Source organism: Tachypleus tridentatus, chromosome 12 (genome assembly GCF_004210375.1).
Source record: "Tachypleus tridentatus isolate NWPU-2018 chromosome 12, ASM421037v1, whole genome shotgun sequence".
NCBI classification, from domain to species: domain Eukaryota; kingdom Metazoa; phylum Arthropoda; class Merostomata; order Xiphosura; family Limulidae; genus Tachypleus; species Tachypleus tridentatus.
In genome coordinates this window covers 86,598,543-86,618,731 of record NC_134836.1, presented here as the reverse complement: position 1 = coordinate 86,618,731, position 20,189 = coordinate 86,598,543, and the positions used below count along the sequence as shown (strand labels likewise).

Genomic DNA, 20,189 nt, shown 5'->3' with positions numbered 1-20,189 from the left:
TGTGAAGGTGTCAATAGATGAAGAAACCATACTTGAATAGATACAGCAGTGTGTGAAGGTGTCATAATGAAGAAACCATACTTGAATAGATACAGCAGTGTGAAGGTGTCATAATGAAGAAACCATACTTGAATAGATACAGCAGTGTGTGAAGGTGTCATAATGAAGAAACCATACTTGAATAGATACAGCAGTGTGTGAAGGTGTCATAATGAAGAAACCATACTTGAATAGATACAGCAGTGTGTAGAATAGGTGTCATAATGAAGAAACCATACTTGAATAGATACAGCAGTGTGTGAAGGTGTCATAATGAAGAAACCATACTTGAATAGATACAGCAGTGTGTGAAGGTGTCATGATGAAGAAACCATACTTGAATAGATACAGCAGTGTGTGAAGGTGTCATAATGAAGAAACCATACTTGAATAGATACAGCAGTGTGTGAAGGTGTCATAATGAAGAAACCATACTTGAATAGATACAGCAGTGTGTGAAGGTGTCATAATGAAGAAACCATACTTGAATAGATACAGCAGTGTGTGAAGGTGTCATAATGAAGAAACCATACTTGAATAGATACAGCAGTGTGAAGGTGTCATAATGAAGAAACCATACCTTGAATAGATACAGCAGTGTGTGAAGGTGTCATAATGAAGAAACCATACTTGAATAGATACAGCAGTGTGTGAAGGTGTCATAATGAAGAAACCATACTTGAATAGATACAGCAGTGTGTGAAGGTGTCATAATGAAGAAACCATACTTGAATAGATACAGTGTGAAGGTGTCAGTGTGATACAGAGTGTGAGGTGTCATAATGAAGAAACCATACTTGAATAGATACAGCAGTGTGTGAAGGTGTCATAATGAAGAAACCAGTGACCATTCTGCCACAGCTCATCTTCTAACTTTCTTCCTCAATCAAATTAAGACCTTTTTATAAAAGGCCTGATTAACTGTCTTTCACCTTAGCGACCGTTTCAACAGTGGACAATGTCAAAGGTCATCCAGAATGTGGGCCATCTTTAACTGATTCCCAGCATTCTTGGAAGTGTTTTATCCACTAATAAGTGACAGTCTTACTTAAGCAGTCATCACCAAAGGCAGTTTTTAACATTTCGAGGATTTCTGTTCCTCCTTTACCATTTTTCACACAAAACTTGATGCAAACACGTTACTCTTCTGTCCATTTTTATCACGACAGGGACAAGAGATATGCTTGTCTTTGAACAAGTTTTTTGTAACAAGGTCTGAAGAAATGGCTTGTTTGTGGGGTAGATCACTATTTGTTCTTTGTACACACTTCAGTGAAGCTCACTGCTTCTGTACTGGCACCTATAACAGAAGAAGTCTTAGAACTTTTTGATCAGACCTCGTCTATATGTATATATACTGCAGCTTGTTTTACTTGATCCATACATTTAGTTTCTTATAACTAAAAAGTTAAAAATCTGTGTTTTTGAAAATGTTTTGATGTTTCACCAGCAGTAAAGATTTTTTTATTTTGAAATTAAAAGTTAGATCAGCAAGTTTTACCATGTATTAACACAAAGATCGCATGCATAAACTTGAGACAAGTATTCTTTGATAGATTGTTTGGGCAGAGTATTCATGATGAAACTTTGTACAATGGAAGACTTTTGAAATGTTGACCTCTACACTTGTGTCTCTACAACAGGTAGTTGCTGTCCATTCTACAAAGTTTCATCATGAGACAAGTATTTTAGTTTACTTTATAGTAATTAATTAATTAATATATACATGCATTTTTGTATATTTCAAGCCAGAGAAAACATATTTCATTATTGTGTATGCAGGAATGATAGATATTTTCCACCTTTTGTATTTAGTAAAGCAGATACCTAAAGTTCATGTGAAGGTTTTCAAAGAAGTTTATTGCATACAGGTATATGTAATTTAACAGAGAATGTTTCTCAAGGAAGTAGCCAAGCTAATTTTACCTTAGTTATTTTTTATCCTGGTTCATTTACATGTGGAATCATGAGTGCATTCTCATATGGGAAAGCTTTCTATAAATCTGTTCTTTCAGTTTGAAAGTTGACTGATCATTTCCACTAACAGGTCTGGTGATACCTTAAGGTTATATCATGCTTTATTTTCTACTAGTATGGCTAAAAGTGATATATTTAGCATGTATCTTAAGAGGAATGATAGTAGAGAAGTTTGGATATAATGCTATGATCTCTCAGTTAGCTCCTTATTTTTGTCTTTCTAGCTCAGGTCCTCATTCTGATAAGTAAAGTATGAGTTCTTTGTGTAACTAGTAAAAATTTCTCACTAATTTTAACAAGGAAAGTTAACTAGTCCTTTTCAGTCTTCTTAAGAAGTTCTTAGGATAGTTTTGAGAGAGTAAACAATCCAGAAAAGGTGCTGTGTTTTGTTTTTTACAAATTATTGAATAACAAATGTTTTGGGAGTGTTTGATTTGCACCCAACCTTATTTTTTACTCTATATTTGGTCAAAATCAGGAGAACTGAATTTAACTTTGAAATACATTTTTTGCCTGAATCTCCTCTTATCTTGTGAATCCCATCTAACTAATCAATGGAAAATCAGTTAAAGTATAACCTTATATATGTGGATGTAAAAACATGTACAAAAAAAGCATATTTATCTTATCTGTACACGAGGAACATAAACTTACTAGAAACATTAATGATAAATTTATTTTTTTTATGCTAGGGAGGAGGAAATTCTTGTTATTGGAGAAAACACAAGCCTTACATTGAATGTAGAAGTCTACAGTAGTCAGGAGCCAGCCTACCAAACAGTGGTAGAGATTATGCTACCACCAGATGTAGGTATTATTAATCAAGCCAACTGTTATATATATGATAAAAAGGATTCAAACAGCAGTAGTGGGCTAACATGCAATGTTGGAAATCCTCTTGGAAATGGACAGAAGGTAAGTTAGGCTTATGTATTAATTTTAGATGCTTGTAATGATATTATTAAAATAATTGTATATTATTTGAAATTGTTTATGAAAATCAAATTTCTATGTTGACTGGAACATAAACTTGTGCAATAAAACTTTTCGTTATATTTGTAATTGTATTTGATGGAACTAAATTATCACATGATTAGTGTTTAATATTTAACAATAAAGTGCTGTGTATTTGGTAATGTATAAATAAAACTTGAGTGAATGTTACCACTCTATGTAATAATGAAATAAGCCAGATTTAAGAATATAGTATCATTTTGAAACACTATCTTAGATATTTTGTGGATGGTGTTCATATTTATGTAAGCAATAACTATAATTTATAAGTAGGACAAATGTCATCTGTTAATTAAAATTTTATGTAGCACAATAGTTCGAAAATGAATATAAGTAAGGGTAACAGTGCCAATTAGAGTTCCAGGAAATGTTCTATAACTAAAACTCTTTTTGGTTTGCATACTATCTGAAAACAAAGTCAGTTTATCAAATACATAGCATGAATTGTTTAATATTGTTTCTGGAATATTTTGAGAATAGAAAGTTTAAAGTCTTTGCCCATTGCCTTTGCTAATTCAGGGCTGAACTTGATGCAGTTATTAGTCTGACAAATTATAGATCTGTGGATGTGTCATTCTATTCCTGTTACCTTAAAAGAAATCTTGTTTTCCACCTTGGAGTGATGGGTGTATTATGAGAGTAATGGTCAAATCCCACTATTCAGTCAGACAGCAGTAGCCCTAGAGTTGGTAGTAACTGCTCTTGACTAGCTGCCTTCACTTTGTATGTCAGTTCAAAATTAAGGATGACTACTGCATTAGCCCTTGAGTAGCTTTGCAGTATTTGAAAATATACAAATCATTTGTGCACTTTGTAAGGATTGCATGGTGTGACTGATTTTTATACTTATGTTATTTTAGAAATTGGATTGAAGATGGTAAAGGATTCTCTTTAGAAGACTCTTTATTTTTTGTGTTTAGATAAATTAAGAACTTATAGCAATATGGAAATGAAATGGAAAGATCTAAATGTTTTACAAACCTAAGATGAATCAAAATCACACCCATTATATGATAAGTGTTAAATATTCATCACAACTACATCTGAGACCAGCTCTCTGCAGACAATCATACTGTTAAAGAATTGTTTCTTCTTTCTTCCTTCAAACACTTTCTATTGACTGCTGTTATTTTACTTCTCAGTAAATTGACTTGAAACTTGGTATGGTTTTATCTTTCTCCAATATGTCAAGATGCTTTATTAATATTTTTGATTTAAGCCTTTTTTTTTTTTTTTTCAAGGATTTCACCTATCAAAGTCGATGACAACCCAAAAATGTATATTTTTGGCTCTTATACAACAATAATGATGAAAATTAGCACAATTATAAATTTTCATGCATTCAATACATTGACATACAAAAAGTTAGATTTGCCCATTTTGACCCTTTTTTTAAGCAGAACAGAGCTCATAAAAAAGCATAATTTTTGTGTTTTTGTTCAGTTACTTGGCTGTATTATGACCCAGTAGTTATATAGTCAGTTCTTCAATTTTTTTGTGTCAAAATTGGCTGTGTTTGGATTATGTGGCAGAGACATATTGCATTTGCTCATGAATAGTGGCTTCTTTAAATTCTACTTCTTTCTATTATGCAGGATAGGGATAATTATTTAAGAGGTAAATGTAATCTTAGAGACATCTTAATGAATTATGCATATCTTAATGAAATAATAAACTGTTTTTTTTAGAGTTTAAAAGATAAAACATTTTTAAAATAATATAAATTCTAAATTATATTTTTAGGTGAAATTTCAGATCAAGTTAGACACAAGTAGAATTACAAATGATATTGAAAAATTAAGCTTTGAACTTGTGGCCAAGACAAGCAGTACTGAGATGAAATCAGATGATAATCATGTTGTTTTGACCCTTCCTTTTAAAGCCTTAGCTGATATTACTATAACGGGGTAAGTAGCTGTTATAGAATACAAAACCAGTTTATTATTGTCTTGGATGAAAAATATTCTTTTTGGTGTAAATGAGAATCAATTTGGTTTTTTAAAAGTTTTTTTTTAACAAAGTATTTTTAAACTAATAAACTTAATCTTAAATAAATTTAATGAAGTTGATCTATCATCTGTATTGCATATACTAGCATATGTTTTGTACTACACATATAAGCATATTCAGTACACAGCAACAGTAAGAAAGACTTTTAAATGATGATAATAACAAAGTGATATGGAATAATGGAAAATACATGATCAAAATACTCTATAATTGATAGGTTACTTTTTATTATTCTGCTATTTGTTTTATAGAATAAAACAATTATTGGTGTATTTTGATTCATATTACAGTTTTTATTTTGTTATTACTATAATAGAAAATAATACTAGTCAAGCGACAATTGCCTTGATATACATGAAAGTTGATTTTTATATCAAAATTACATGTCTAAGGGTTAGTTTCATAGTTGTCATTCCTACTTGTATTTTTATAGATTTGCCAATACAGAACAGATTATTTATAAAGAACAAAAGCAGGAAAAAGAAGAAATTGCATTCACTCATTCTTACATTGTAAGTATTTATGCTATTGTGGCTTTACAGTTAAAGTCATAAATTTACAATAGCCTTAATCTTTGGAAAATTGTTTAGTCAGTGTATTCATGATGAGTACACTGAAATGGATGCCAACTACCTGTTGTAGAAAAACTGCAAATGTAAAAGATCACCTTCAAAAATATACTTACCTTTGCTGACAATAGGTCTCCAGGGTTTCCACTTTTTCTCCTTCTAAGCATTGCAAATGTTTGTTCCAGTCTGTTATACCCCACTCAAATGCCCTAGGTAAATTATAATTTAGAAATTTCTCCACCAACTTCAATGTACTTCTGTCTATATATTGTATATGAGCACCTCATTCAGATAATGTTAATCACTTCTTCTCAACAAAGCATTTGGCATGGGTTTCTATCGGGAGGAATGTTGTGCTTGTTTGGCATGGGTTTCTATCAGGAGGAATGTTGTGCTTGTTCACTGTTTATGATGTGACTTTGAATGCAGTTGGTATTTCTATGGTTATCTTTTAACCTATATTTATCTATTACTTAATAAAAAGAAATCATACCAATAGGTATGAATTTTTTAGTTATTATTTTTACTATAGAGGTCAACCAGACGTCTTCTTTTCCACCTCTGCTATCTGGTGTTTGTCAGTAGTCAAGGAAAGGGTCACTTTCAGCCAAAACTGTCTGTAATATGATCCATTGTGAGATGGAGACATATCTGCAGACTGAGGGTGTCTCTCTGGGGAGTTCTGAGGTAGCTTTTGCAAATGACCCTGGAATGACTGGCAAGAACTTAGACTTGCTTTTTCCAGTTCCTTCTTTAATTAGATCAGCCTCAAAGGACGATCATTTTGATCAGCCACATCCAGTCCATTTTCTTCAGTTAGTTGCTTGGGTTTGTAAGGTTTTGTAGGTCTTTTCTGTTGCATTTGACTTTTTATCTTTCTTGTTAGCAGAATGGATAGAAAGTGATTACCTGGTTTCTCCTTTTCCTCCTGATATTCTTGTTCATACTAGAAGATTTGTATCTCAGTTACATGATGGGATAGCCATGCCTTGTCCCCCATATTTATTGAATCAGCATACTTCGGTTCAACACTACCAGGAGGAGGTTTATTTCAAGTTTCAATGGATGGACTCCATTTTGGAGCTGTTGGGTTCTAGATTGGACCCAGTGACCACTTTAAACAGATCACAGTTTTCTTGGATTTATCTTACTCTCATGATTGTCATGAGGTTATCTTCAATCTAAATTTTGTCTGAAGCCTATCACTGTTCCCTCAGCAATTTGAGGATGAGTTGGAGATTTTGCTGACATCTTCTTCAGTTCTTTCTTTGGTTTCCTGGCTGATTTTGTTGGGATTTATAGGGTAGAGTTTATTTGTTAGAAAGTGTTCATTTACTGTCTTCTGCTCTCAGGGAGTTACAGGGAACTTCTTTTTCTCCATCCCTTGTTACTTGCTGGAGTTCCAGAGAGGTTAATTAATGCAGCCCTTTTAATTCTTCCTTATCATCATTGGCTTCTTGTCTTTCTGGTGCTAATTTGGGAGTATTGGTCTGTAGTGATTATTGACCTTCTCCCTCAGTTCCCATGTCTATTGGTGCTCATAATAGGATTCATCCATATTTACAAGGATCTTTGGCTCAGATGCGCCAGTGACAACTGCATCAGTGACTCTCTTGGGGGAGCACAATTACATTACTTCCTGGATATCTGGAGTTCTTCCACCAGGGAATCATGAGTACTTCATGTCTGTCTTTAAGATCATTCATTCAAGTTACATCACCTCCACTATTGTCTGTTCAACCTATTACCTTTTCACCTCCTACAGATTAACAGCAAGTGGAGCTTTGTTCCCAGGCCATCAGAGAGTTGTCAGTCAAAAAGAAAGTAGAAAGGGTTAATCCTATTCTTACAGGAATTTATTCCTGTTTATTCATTGTACCCAAGAATATAGGAGATTGGCATCTGTCTTGACTCAATCAGTTTTTAGATTCTTCTTGCTTTACCATGTAATATTTTCTCAACCAATGATGACACTTTGCACCAGGGCTCTGGATAACCAAGTTCTATGATACCAATGTTTATCTCCATATTCCTGTAGCAGAGTCTTCCTGGAGGTTTCTCAGGTTGGTGCACAAGGGTCAGGTGCTGTAGTTCAGGGCTCTACCTCTTGATTTTGCATTAGCACCTTATGTCTTCTGCAAAGTTGTTCTAGCTTTTTCATGTTACCTGTATCCCTTGAACAACTGGCTCTTTCTGGATCCATCCTTTTAATTTGAAGCTTCTCCTTTCAGAAGCCACAAAAGTGGGCTTCTTTATCAGACTATAGAAAGCTTTTTTGTCATTAATGTGATATCTCATCCATCTTAATATGTTTTTTCAATAACCACTTAAGCCATGACAAAACCAACCCTTAGAAGGTTTTAAGTGATAAAAAGAACCATCAGGCTTTTAGTTGTGTTTCCTTCCCTTACTGCAGAGATGGTTCTCTCTGTTCCCTTGAGCTGCTCATTTGTTTGAGATAAGCATATGAGGTACCTTTAGTGGTCACTGTGTGACCAGTGGATAATCCTATCTCATTACTTAGAAACAACATTTTGTGAATGGTGGTTGTATTGGAACAACACTACCATCAGGGTACCCATTCCACCAGTTCGTTTTGAGATCCATCTGCTCACAGACACACCTATTGAGGGATGTGAAGTTTATCTTCAGGGTCAGGAATTCCAGTGTATTTGGATGGAATATGAGTTTACCCTCAATACCAATGTTCTCAAACTCCTTGCAGTACACTTGGTAATGGCACAAGGTTTGTCTCTCTTGATGGGAAAAATTGTCATAATACATTCAAACAATTCAATGGTGTTACATCAGATTTCTTGGCAAGAGGCATACATTCTTGAGACCTTTTTTTCTACTGCACTCATTCTAATAATATTAGTCTTTTAGTGTGTCATGTTCCAGGAGTGATTAATTTAATTGTAGATCGTTTGTCTTGACTCAAACGGATTTTTCCAACAGAATGGATACTACACCATGAGGTTTTTCAGTGATTTGTTCTCAGTTTGGGCCTCCAACTGTTGATGCATTTATGACTTATTGGAATTCTCAACTGCAGTTGTTTTGGCTTCCAATACCTCATCCTCAAGTATTGGCAGTAGATACATTCAGTCAGGTCTGCACAGGCTTACATCTGTATGCCTTTCCCCTGATTCAGCTATTGTCCTGGGTTGTGACTATGGTTTGTTCTACTCACTGTCAGGTTCTCTTGGGTGTACCATGTTTGAGCTGGCCAACAGACATTTTTCACCTGGTTGTTTGGAAACTCAGTCTTCATGGTTAAAAGTTATGTGGTCCTTTGCACAACATGACTTTATAAATGGTGTATTAAAAATAATTTAAACCCTCTTCATCCAAAAGTATCTGCCATATCCCATTCAAGATATAGCTATATTGTCAGTGGAGGCAAATATTATTGGAAATATATTTTCAGATTAGAAAGATGTTAACTTTTGAAAGTTTTCTGGCTAAAGATGAAAGATGGAAAATTTTGGAAAAACATCATCCTTTACACTTACATTTCTTTCTAGAACAGACAGATGTAGAAGTTTTCTTTTGAACTCATTTTAAATCTACTGAATCCACAACATCCAAAGACAACCCATTCCATTGGCCAAACATCCTATTTGAAATATAAGATTGTCTGGTTGAAGATGGCTTTTACCTTGCCCAAATCTATATTTGTGTCCCCTAATTCTGAAATTCTCACTGTTAAATATGAAAAAGGTTGATGCATCAACATTATCAATTCTTTTTACAATCTTAAACATTTCAATAAGATCCTCTATAACTCAAGAGAAAACAGTTTTAAGGATCTTAATCTCTACTCATATGACAACCCATTCATCCCAGGTTTCTCTTTAGTAACTGTCCTTTGAACCCTTTCCAACAATTCAGTATCTTTCCTGAGGTAAGAAGCATAAGACAGAACATAATACTCCAAATGTGGCTTAACCAGTGACCTATACAATGAAATTATAACCTCTTTAGACTTGTATTCAGTATTTCTGTAGATACAACCTAAACTCCTATTTGCCTTACCACTAACAAAAGCACACTGCTTGGATGGTTTTAGAGACTGATCAACTATTACACCAAGATCCTTTTATTTCATGACACTGTCAAGGTTATTCCTATGCAAGTTATAATAATTCAAATTATGATAACACATATGCAATATCTTGCATTTATCATAATTGAAACCAATCTGCCATTTATTTGCCCAACTCACAAAATGATCTAAATCCTTTTATAAAGTAGTACTTGTACACTATTCAAGGACTTACAAAAACTGTAGCAGGTAACTCACATATCCAGTCTTGACCTTCTTTAAAATCCTCAGGGAAGAATTATCTGGCCCAGGAACCTTATAATTCTTTAAATTTCCCAATTTTATTTTAACAAGCTCAAAATTTATGTAATTATCTTGTTCGACTTTGTTTCCAACTATCAATTATTCAAGATGAGAAATACTGCTTAAGTCTTCATCAGTAAAAACTGAAGAAAAAGCAGAATTTGTTAACCTAGCCATTTCATAATCATCAGATAAATTCTTCCTTTTTCACCCTTCAAGGGTTCTATCCTAATCCTAACATTTTGTTTACCCATAATATACTTTAAAAAATTCTTACTAGTAATATTAATGTTTTCAGCCAAATTTTGTTTAAACATCCTTTTGGATGTCCTAATTTCCTGTTTTTACCACTTTCTTGATTTTTTAAATCTTCTATAATACAAGCCAATTTTAAATTTCTTAAATTTGTGATGGTTTTATGTAATTTTATCTAATACATCTCTTGTGAGCCAACTTGGTTTTTCTAGTTTCCCCTCTGTAAGGAATATATTTGTTTTCAATAATGAAAAAAATTGAATTTTAGATATACTGAGTGGGAAATGCTAAAGCCACCCCATGAGAGAAAAAAGTTTCTGGAAGCTATTCAAGATGAATTTTGTCATCAATTGGTCAAGGAACCTACTATAAATAATGCTGTTTTAGATTTATTGTTAACTTCTGATATATAAATGGTTGAGAGGGTGGAAAATGGGGAACACCGAGACACAAGTGATCATTGCTGTATTAGGCTTGACTTTTTACTGTATAAGTAAATTTTGAAGGGATACAACAAGAATTATCTCTTGTGAATTGGGCTCCAGAGTTATTTGGAGACACTGAGGAAATGTGGTAGATTCTTTGTACTTCTCTTTATCTATTTCTCCAACTTTAGTTAGAATAACCTCCAACTTTTCTTTCAACCTGCAAACTCTACATATAAATTGAACATTCTCATTACTAGCTTCCTTAAAAGTGTATAGTAGTCCAGAATACACAAATAAAACCCATTATTTGCACCTATCACACCTAATAAACTACAAAGGCTTAACTTCTGAACTAGTCTTAACTATGGTATCATTTTTCGAACTAAAATAAACGTTCAATACTATGATTAAATACCAGTAGCCTGTTACACTTTTCTTTCCAGAGAAGTCATAAAGAGGATTGAATAAAAAGTGTAGAGATTCAAAATGCAATAAGCCTGTTACTATTGTTTTATGATGAAATATAACTTTCAATCTTTGTACAATTCCTTTGTATATTTATAGGTACTGAAATACTTACCAAGTCCTATAAAGTCAGCTGATGTAACTTTGTCTCTCCCAACATCACTGAATGGTATTAAGTTTATAAAGCTACAAAGCGTTGAAGTAAGTTCCAAATGAGTTGTTTTTGTTTCTTAAGTTTTTTTGCTATATATATAGTATGATATAGAACCTACATCATCACATTACAAATTGCATTGTTGTACTATGCAATAAAATTTAAAGTATCACCTTTCTATTACTGTCTGTTTGAGTAAATGTAAACTGTATTATCTTTGTAAGAGTGAGTGATGAGTAACATCTCTTCTTGCAAAAAATATACTTAAATACAATTCTTATGGAGTTAGTATTTCAGTGCTTGGACAAGTATGACTTTATTTGATATAACTTTGGTTCATTCTTTCAAAATGTTTCTTATGTTTTATTAGATTTGGTTTATATTGACAACTAATTAATTAATAATTTTAGTCTAGTATTCATTCTTTAATTACTAAGTCTATCTTTTTAGTTACTAACAATGTTATTTCTATAGAGTAGGGAATATATTTTAAAATTTTTCCTTATGTTGCTAGCATACAACACTCAGTACTCTAAAGAAGTTTCACCTTTTTACTATAAATTGAAATAGATGTAATGGAGTCTCCTTTTGAAATAAAAAAATGCAATTAATTATTTACATTCAGTAAAGTAATCGTTAGGCTTTAATTTTCTTGCATTGTTTCTTAATTTAAAAAAATCAAATATACCCAAGAAAATTCTGTTCCCTTTAAAAAAAAAACTTACAATTTTAAGAGGAATGTACTGCTGAATCTTGTTAATTTATTGTAATTTTCAGATTAGCAGAGCAGCAAACATTTCAGAAGTTGTTATTGCTCCTCTAGTAAAATTGTCAGAAGTGATAGCTATATAACATTTGAATGTAGTTGTGTGATGAGTATACTTGCTGAGTTCTGAACATTCCCAGAATGTTCCCTTTGAGTTGAGAGCCACCTAATAGTAAAATTTACACATTCCTGCTGTGAAGAACATATTTACATCCTTGAAAGGAAGAACAGTTTTTATTTCAACAATGTACTTAAAAACACTTTTAATTTCAACATGTTGATAAACTCTGTCTAATGTTAAAGCTAATTTCTTTTTCATCTATAGTGAGTGTTGTTTTAAATTTGGTTACACAATTACTACTGACTTTTTTGGGACATGAAATATTAAGACTTTAGAGTGGTTTTAAAAGCATATTTTTAAAGTGAGCAACATGTGTCTCTTAATGTGTGATGTTATTATAGGTTATTTCATGATTATGCTACAGAATTACTGGTTAATTTCATTTACAAATTGTACTGGTATTTTTAATTATCATCGTAAGTACAAGAAAATTAAAATACATCATTATTTTTAAAGGCATTAATAGAGATGTTTCACATATTTACCTATATAATAGTCAAATGTTTAAAAATTGTGAAGTCTTAGTAAAAATTCAAAAATTAGGTAGATGAAGGGAGAGCACTTCAAGTTCCTGGAAGTTGCAATGTCAGCATCATAGAACTGGAGCCAAGAACGACTCTGCCAAAATCAGATAAAGAAGTTGTGGTCAATGTTGATGGAAAGAACCCTGAAGTAGCAAAGGATCAGAAAGACTCAACATCCTTAGCTGGACGGAAGAAAAGAGCTGCAGACGATTCCAAAGACAAGCCAGTATCCAAAGATTATTTAAAAAATCTGGAACTTGTAAGTATCATTACATTTTATTTTTTATATTTAAGTTATGCATCTTGCTAGTTAAATAAATACTACATCCAATTTTCATGGGCCAGATATGGTCTGTTAGTTAGCATGTCAGGTTGTAGACTATAAGGTCCTACATTCAAGCTGTGATATACTACTGAACATACTTTGCAACTTCAACAGTGGAAGTATTATAATTTTGAAAATGGTCCTATTACTTAGTGAATAAAAGCCTTGTTGGTGGAAAGTACTGCTCACTAGTTCCCCAACCTATGGTTAGCAGTTCTAAACTACAGATAGCTATACTTGAAGCTTAGGGTCTGTAAGGTGACTATTTAGCCTATATGCCATTCAGGTTTAAAATAGTAAGTACAAACTTTTATTTCCAACAAAAAAATGATTAATTGGCAGATGAATAACATAAGAAAACATATGTTTGTAATCCTAGTTTTGTTTATAATATATATATATGATATAGTTAACATTGAGGATAATGATCTGATGGTGTAATATAATCTGACATTTCCATCTGTATGTGCACATCTTACTTTTAAAAGCCATTTACTTTTGTAGATGGCTTGCTTTCAGTCATAAGTCCTTAAAACTATATTTCTGTTTTGCTTTGAAGGATATATCTATATATACACATATAAAGACAGAATATATATGTATAAACACACATATAGAAGTATATAGAAATAATAGTGTTATGCAAAGACATGGAAACATGTGACCAAAAGATTTTAGTACAAAGTTTGGTTACCACAAGTATGAAAGGATAGCAGTTATAGGAATACAGTAAAATATCAGTAGGAATATCAGATTTCTTCAATAAAATCCACCTTTTTCTTTCGAGAATATTAAATAAGGTTTGTTTGTTTTTGTCACATTTTGCACTAAGCAACTTCAGGAGTGTTTGCTTTAGCCATCCCTAATTTTGAAGTGACACACAAAAGGAAGGGAATCTAGTTAACACCACTAACTCTTGGGATACTTTTTTAACAAAAATAGTGGGATTAACTGTTACATTATAATGTTCCCAGAGCTGAAAGGGCAAGCATTTTTGTTAATGAGATTAGAACTTGTGACCTGCAGATTGTGAGTCAAATGCTCTAACCACCAACCTATGCCAGGCTTATTAAAATAGGAAAATGTTGTCAACTATAATTTGAAGAATATCTCATTATGGTTTGATATGACTATTTATCTGACAGTAGGTATACAAAAAAAGCCTTTCTCATGCTTGGCAATCAAATCTGCAATACCTTGTTCTGTATAAACAACGTGGTGCACTATCATCTGGAGTTAATGTAATCTTCAATAATGTTTCTGTTGTGAACAGCTGTTATATTGTCTTAGATTTTCATTACAGCATTTGAACCAAACCTTTAGGGTTCATGCTTGCACATGGATTCTTTCTCTGCACATGTCTATTTGATAGGGAAAAAAAGAAAAAGAAAGAGTGAATGTTGCCTATTCTGACTGAATTGCTTTTTAGTCAATGTAATGTTGAAAAAGATTTAAACCTCAGTTGGCCAGTCAAATGGCTCATTTAGTAAACTGTTAAATTTATTGTTTATAATAAATGCAATACAACCTATTTTTTTAAATACAAGCTATAGTATATGGATATCTGCAAGTATTCTAAAAACTTTTTAATTTTGAATATTACTCAAATTGAAGTTGAATACCATGATTTTTTTCTTTAAAGATGAGTGTAAAACATACACACATGTTGTAAACACCTCCAATAATTTTTTTTTTCTTAAGAGTTGTGTTTCTGCCAGCTGCACCCAAGTTACTTGTGTTGTAGGACCTTTTACAGATAACAAGCAATATGCCAAACTGAAGATTGATGCACTGATGAATATGAAAGCATTAGAAGCCATCAAGGTAAGTTGTCATGGTAAAAGGATTAAGTAAACAGAATTTTATAATGAAATTAGCACTGGATTAAAGTGAAATATTTATACAAAACACTAATCCTTCCCTTAGTTTTAACAAAGCTTAACAAAGCTTTCTTGTGGGCAGTATACAAAAGAATAAAAAAAAATGATATATTGAAAATCCACTCATTGGAACATTTTTAAAATAAATTTTATTTCTTCTTTATGTAACTTTCTGATGTGTGCACATATCATGTTTTCTTCTTGCTTTAGTTACATAGAAGTCTTAAAAATTTCTTAGATGTGTTTAGTTCCATGCTTTACTGATGGCAACAAGTGGTTCAAAACACCATTGAGATTGCTTTGCTCTAGTTGCTTTGTGCTGTATACCAGGTAATATAAATTCTGTCTGATAGGATATTGCAATAAAATATAGCAACCAGCCTGAAAAGATTACCACCATAATATCATTTTCTGGTTGACATTGTCTAAATGGCACAGCTGATCAATGCTGTTAGGGAACAAAGGCCATGAGGTGATGCTGTTTACTGGACAAAGAAAGCAAGTTCACCCCTCTCATTTATGCTTACTTTCTTCAGTCAGTTCTACTAGTAGATTGTGGAGAGAGGATCATTCCTGAAGTTCATCCTGTTTATTTCAATTTCTAGAGAAAGAAACCTGCAGAACTAAACACACACTAGTGGAATCAACTGTTATTACATCTGTGCAAGTATGCACATTGTGCTGTTTCATTTACACTTATACAGTCTCATTACTTTATTTGTACATAATTTAAACAAATGCAGAACACTCCTCTTATTTTTTGGTCCAATTTGCTGTTATTAGCAGGATTACCTAAAATATCACGACCTCACCTGTTTGTCTCATGATAATAATTTAGTAAATCTATATGGAATTAGTGTGCCAATTCATGTCCTGCTATGCTTCAGAATTGTTCATATTTCTAGATTTTGGAACATAGTTATTGCATAAAGGATGTTTAATTGAAACAAACAAAAACATAAAAATGACATATGCAGAGTTAAGTTGACTTTCAACAATAATGAGTAATATTTAATGAAGTGTCTGTACTTTGTTTTTTGTGATGTACAATTTTATCATTGTTAATTACTTTGACTGCAGGGGAAAAGAGATACTCTTACAGTTGTGTCAGAAGGAGAAGTCAAAATAAATGATGAAAAACCTGATATCCAACCAAATGATCACCGACCAGACCAGACCAAAGTTAGTACTAGTTTATTTCTAGGCAATGTATAGTTATTTCACAACTCATTCTTTTATTTAAAATATCCTTCATGCATTTCAAATGCATGGTTTAGCACTTCAGTAATAAATAAAAAGGAGAAAAATAAGCAAATGAAATAACTGAATAAACCAGTTTTTAGTGGCATATAAAAACAGTTATGAATATTAATTGAGAAGTAACCCAAAAAAGAAAATATATATATTTTTTTTATTTCTTAATTCACCATTGTTGTTTGAAATGGCTACTTCTTCTACACTGCTTTTGTTTGCAGGTTGTTTCTACGTTTGTCAAAGCTGGACCCCCACCTCCTGCTAAATTACAAAACTGGATTATTGCTGTTAGTATTGGAGCTGGAGTTCTTTTGTTGATCTTGATTCTTCTTGCATGTATTCATGTAAGTACCATTCTTTGTCAAATTTGGATTCTCATCTAAAACATTTCTTTATTAGCAAAATGCAGAATTATTTACTTTATTTGTTTTTGTAATAATTATGTATTTTATTTTACTTAACTTTACTACATAAAATTCATTGGTACTTAGATGTCTTGACATAATACCATAAATGTCTTTTACAAAGAAAAGTTGGTGTCATAGTAAATTAAATGCATGTTTAGAAGCATCATTCTTATGTTATTTTAAAAATCAATGATACATTTAAAAAATTTACATTTGGGTGAAATTTTGTATTTTCTTTCAATTTTTTTGTTTATGTATTACTATTTTTATCTTATTGTTTAATTTTATTGTTTTTGATATCATGATAATTGCAGTTTTATCTGTGTGTTAAAATTCCAGGTCAACCTGGTGAAATTTAGCATACTTTTATTTTCTTACTTCCAACAGACTCAAAGTTTATACCATTGAAGTTGTTAACATTTTTTGTGTTGTAGAACCAGTTAAGCAACTGCTGTTTTTTATATCTATACTACATTTAATTCAACTTACAATTTTCAGTAATTTGCTTTTAACATTTTGGGGAATTAATATCTGTTATACAGGTAAGTACCAAGTATTGGAGAAAGAGATTGGAACCAGTGAATGAGTTCTTGGTTATTTAATTGCTATGGTAGACTTGTACCAATGATCTAACATCTTCACATATCCGAAAACGACAGAAACTGTTTGTCATTGGGCTTATTTTAAAATTGATTTTCATTTTTAGTAAGATTTAAACAGAAATTTACTTATTAAAAAATGGAAACTTTAACAGTTGTGATGGTGAAATTAATAATCACTCACCACTTTATTTGAAATATAATGTTTTTTATATTCAGTTCGGATTCTTCCGAAGAAAGAAAAAAGAAGAAATGGAACGGATGAGACAACAAGCAGCACTACTTGAGTGGCAGCCTTACCTTGTCACTGACGAAGAAGTGGAACGAGAAAAAGAGGCATACAGTAATGCAACCACTGAAGGTACAGATAAATAACAAGCTCTTGGTGGAAAATAAAGCTTGCAAAAGATGGATTTCCACACAAAAAAGCTAGACTCTATCAAAGTGGTGGTTAATTAGGATTTTTTTTTATAAAATAATGGTATGTAATTATAGTGACAATTATGAACTCAAGGTTGTACAGCTCATATGAAGTACATTAACTTACTGACACTCATTTGAATGAACTAGTGAGCAACCATTGTATAAAAAACCAATTTTTTTACACCATGCCTTATATGTGGCAACTTTTTTTTCACTAGATTTGGAAAATATTAATTTAATATTAATATATTTATGTATTATTCTAACAGTGCCTATTTAAGTGTTAAAGTCTGAATTTATTCTGCAGACTTCTGTGCTATTTTTTTTTAAATAGTGTTTTCATGTATTTTCTTAAGTGAAATACTAAGAGTACTAAAACTTGACTTTTATTGTGAGATATAAACATAAGTAGATCAAAATTATGTGCCAATTGAACTGCAAGATTGTGGTGAACTATAAAGTTCTGTACTCCCTCCTAACAAACAGATATTTTCTTAAAGTCTAGTATATATCAGTCTAGTAGTACTAACATGTTTGTGGTACTAATTAAAAAAATATTTCTTAGTTTTAAAAAAGGGTGATAAATTAGTGATGCAGTCTTTATAACATCGTGTTCTGAAACTGAAAACATAATTTCATTAACTATCAAAGTTTCAAATTATCCATAATGTTCCTTGAAGATGTGATAATTAAAGTTTAAAAAGGTACCTTACAGTTAGATTATATTTTTGTCATCTTTCATGATAGCGTTAAGTTTAGAATCTCAATTGAACAGTACATGTCACTGCTGAGATAACACACAGATTGCTTAGCTTAATGCAGAGAAGGTATGGGTTAGATAGTCATATTGTATTGACTTTATCTCATGTGCATAAGATCTAAACACAGTTAAAAAAAGTTCAAGCATTTAATTGTATACTTTTTAGTGGAACTGTAATATTTTAATATATGTATAGTTGTGTTATAATAGTGAAACCCATAAAAATGGGCATAATACCCATGAAGATAAATGTCGCATTTTGTGCAAATAATCATAAAAGTAACAAATCATAACTTTGATACTCAAGATGTATACTAAGACAATATCATAGCTACTCCACTAGAACCTATTATCTAAGTAAGCTGCATCCACACAACTGAATAACATTATCAAATACAGAATATGAGAGAACTAGTTAAATTTAAAGCTACATCTGTGCTGAAATTTTAACCTTGTTCATCTAAAATGTTTAATATTCTGCTTGAATATTTTTGAATGTTTTAGGTTAAAAAACATCTTTGTTTTTTCACTAGAAACATAAAATAAATAAGGTGTTTTATTATCTTGCTGACAAGTGAAAAAACAACAACAAAAACTTTGATCCATTTTTGCTTCCACTCTAATTTACTCTTAATCTGAAAGAATTAGAATAAAAGAGCCAATACTAGTGCAGAATTTGCTCCCAGTAAGTCTGGAGGCTTATAACACTAAAAACTGGATTTGATACCCATGGAGAAGCACACAGATAACCCTTTGTATAGCTTTGCATTTAACTACAAATAAACAAGTAACCTAAAGAGCTATAGGTTCCAAGCAGTGAGGTATATTAAGGATTACATTACATACACTAACTTTTTCATTACAAGGCATTTTGTATTTCCAAGATTTAGTAAAAAGTGAACAAAATATAATTTTCTTAGTGATAGATTTATCATATATCACTGCATTCAGTGTGAAAACTCTTTATCAAAGTATACTCACATTGTCCCTTGGAATATTAATGGTGGGTGTACTAAGTATGCCCCTGTGGTAACAAGAGATTAATGCAGGAATTAAACTATGCAGCACATAACTATGTTAGTTCACATTCTAGTCAATAAGTTTGTTTTCAGTGGGTTTTAATATAGTTTACAATCAGATTTCCTGAACTAGATAGAGTGACTGCAGTGCTCAAGTTCACTTTGGTAATATATACTAATTCTTCATTTATAATTGAAGAATCACTTTGGCAGTATATGTAGGTTTTAAAACCATCATACAAAATTACTACAGTAGCAACAGAAAAACACCATGCTGCTTTGGCAGTACCATATTTTATTATGCCAAAGGCATTTATTGCCGCTTAATCAACTAACTACAACATAATGCTGTTTGACATTGTCTAGACACCAAAACCTAATAATACTAAAACTATTGTAGCAAGAATAATAATCAACATGCATTTTATTGTTGTTACTGGCTGCTTGCAGATTCTCTACAGTGTTTACATGTTTGAATTATTTGTAAATGATCAAAGTACATAAATACTTAGCTTATGGTTCCATATATAAAAGAAAAAATGCACTGCTAAGTAAACAATGTTTATTATTTATAAAAAGTTCCAAACCTTGATTTATTTTCGAGTATTTTGTTGATTTAACACTTCATTCATTATTTGTTTTTGTATATTGGTTGTAATATTATTGTGTAAGTTAGGTATTTAAGGTCAGATGTATAACACATTTTTTGTAACTAAAACCTGTTTAAAATCAAATATTTTACTATTTAATATAAAACTGTTCTTTGTACTTTATGTAAACATCAATAATAATAAAAAAAGGTCAACAGTATCTGAAACAGCTTGTTTTCATTCTAATCTCACAATTTTG

General features: G+C 31.7%; 1 protein-coding gene across 2 annotated transcripts in view; it reads left to right on the top strand.

Annotated features, from left to right (window-relative positions):
* Nucleotides 1-20,151, top strand: part of LOC143233892 (integrin alpha-4-like) — a 79,869-nt gene extending 59,718 nt beyond the window's left edge. For both annotated transcript variants that reach the window (XM_076470749.1, XM_076470750.1), the window contains exons 19-27: nt 2,709-2,931; nt 4,774-4,937; nt 5,474-5,552; nt 11,208-11,309; nt 12,693-12,932; nt 14,700-14,822; nt 15,959-16,060; nt 16,354-16,476; nt 17,358-20,151. In XM_076470749.1, coding sequence (XP_076326864.1) covers nt 2,709-2,931; nt 4,774-4,937; nt 5,474-5,552; nt 11,208-11,309; nt 12,693-12,932; nt 14,700-14,822; nt 15,959-16,060; nt 16,354-16,476; nt 17,358-17,513 — 1,312 coding nt within the window. In that variant the 3' untranslated portion in view covers nt 17,514-20,151. The remainder of the gene's footprint in view (nt 1-2,708; nt 2,932-4,773; nt 4,938-5,473; nt 5,553-11,207; nt 11,310-12,692; nt 12,933-14,699; nt 14,823-15,958; nt 16,061-16,353; nt 16,477-17,357) is intronic.
* Nucleotides 20,152-20,189: the final 38 nt, after the last annotated feature.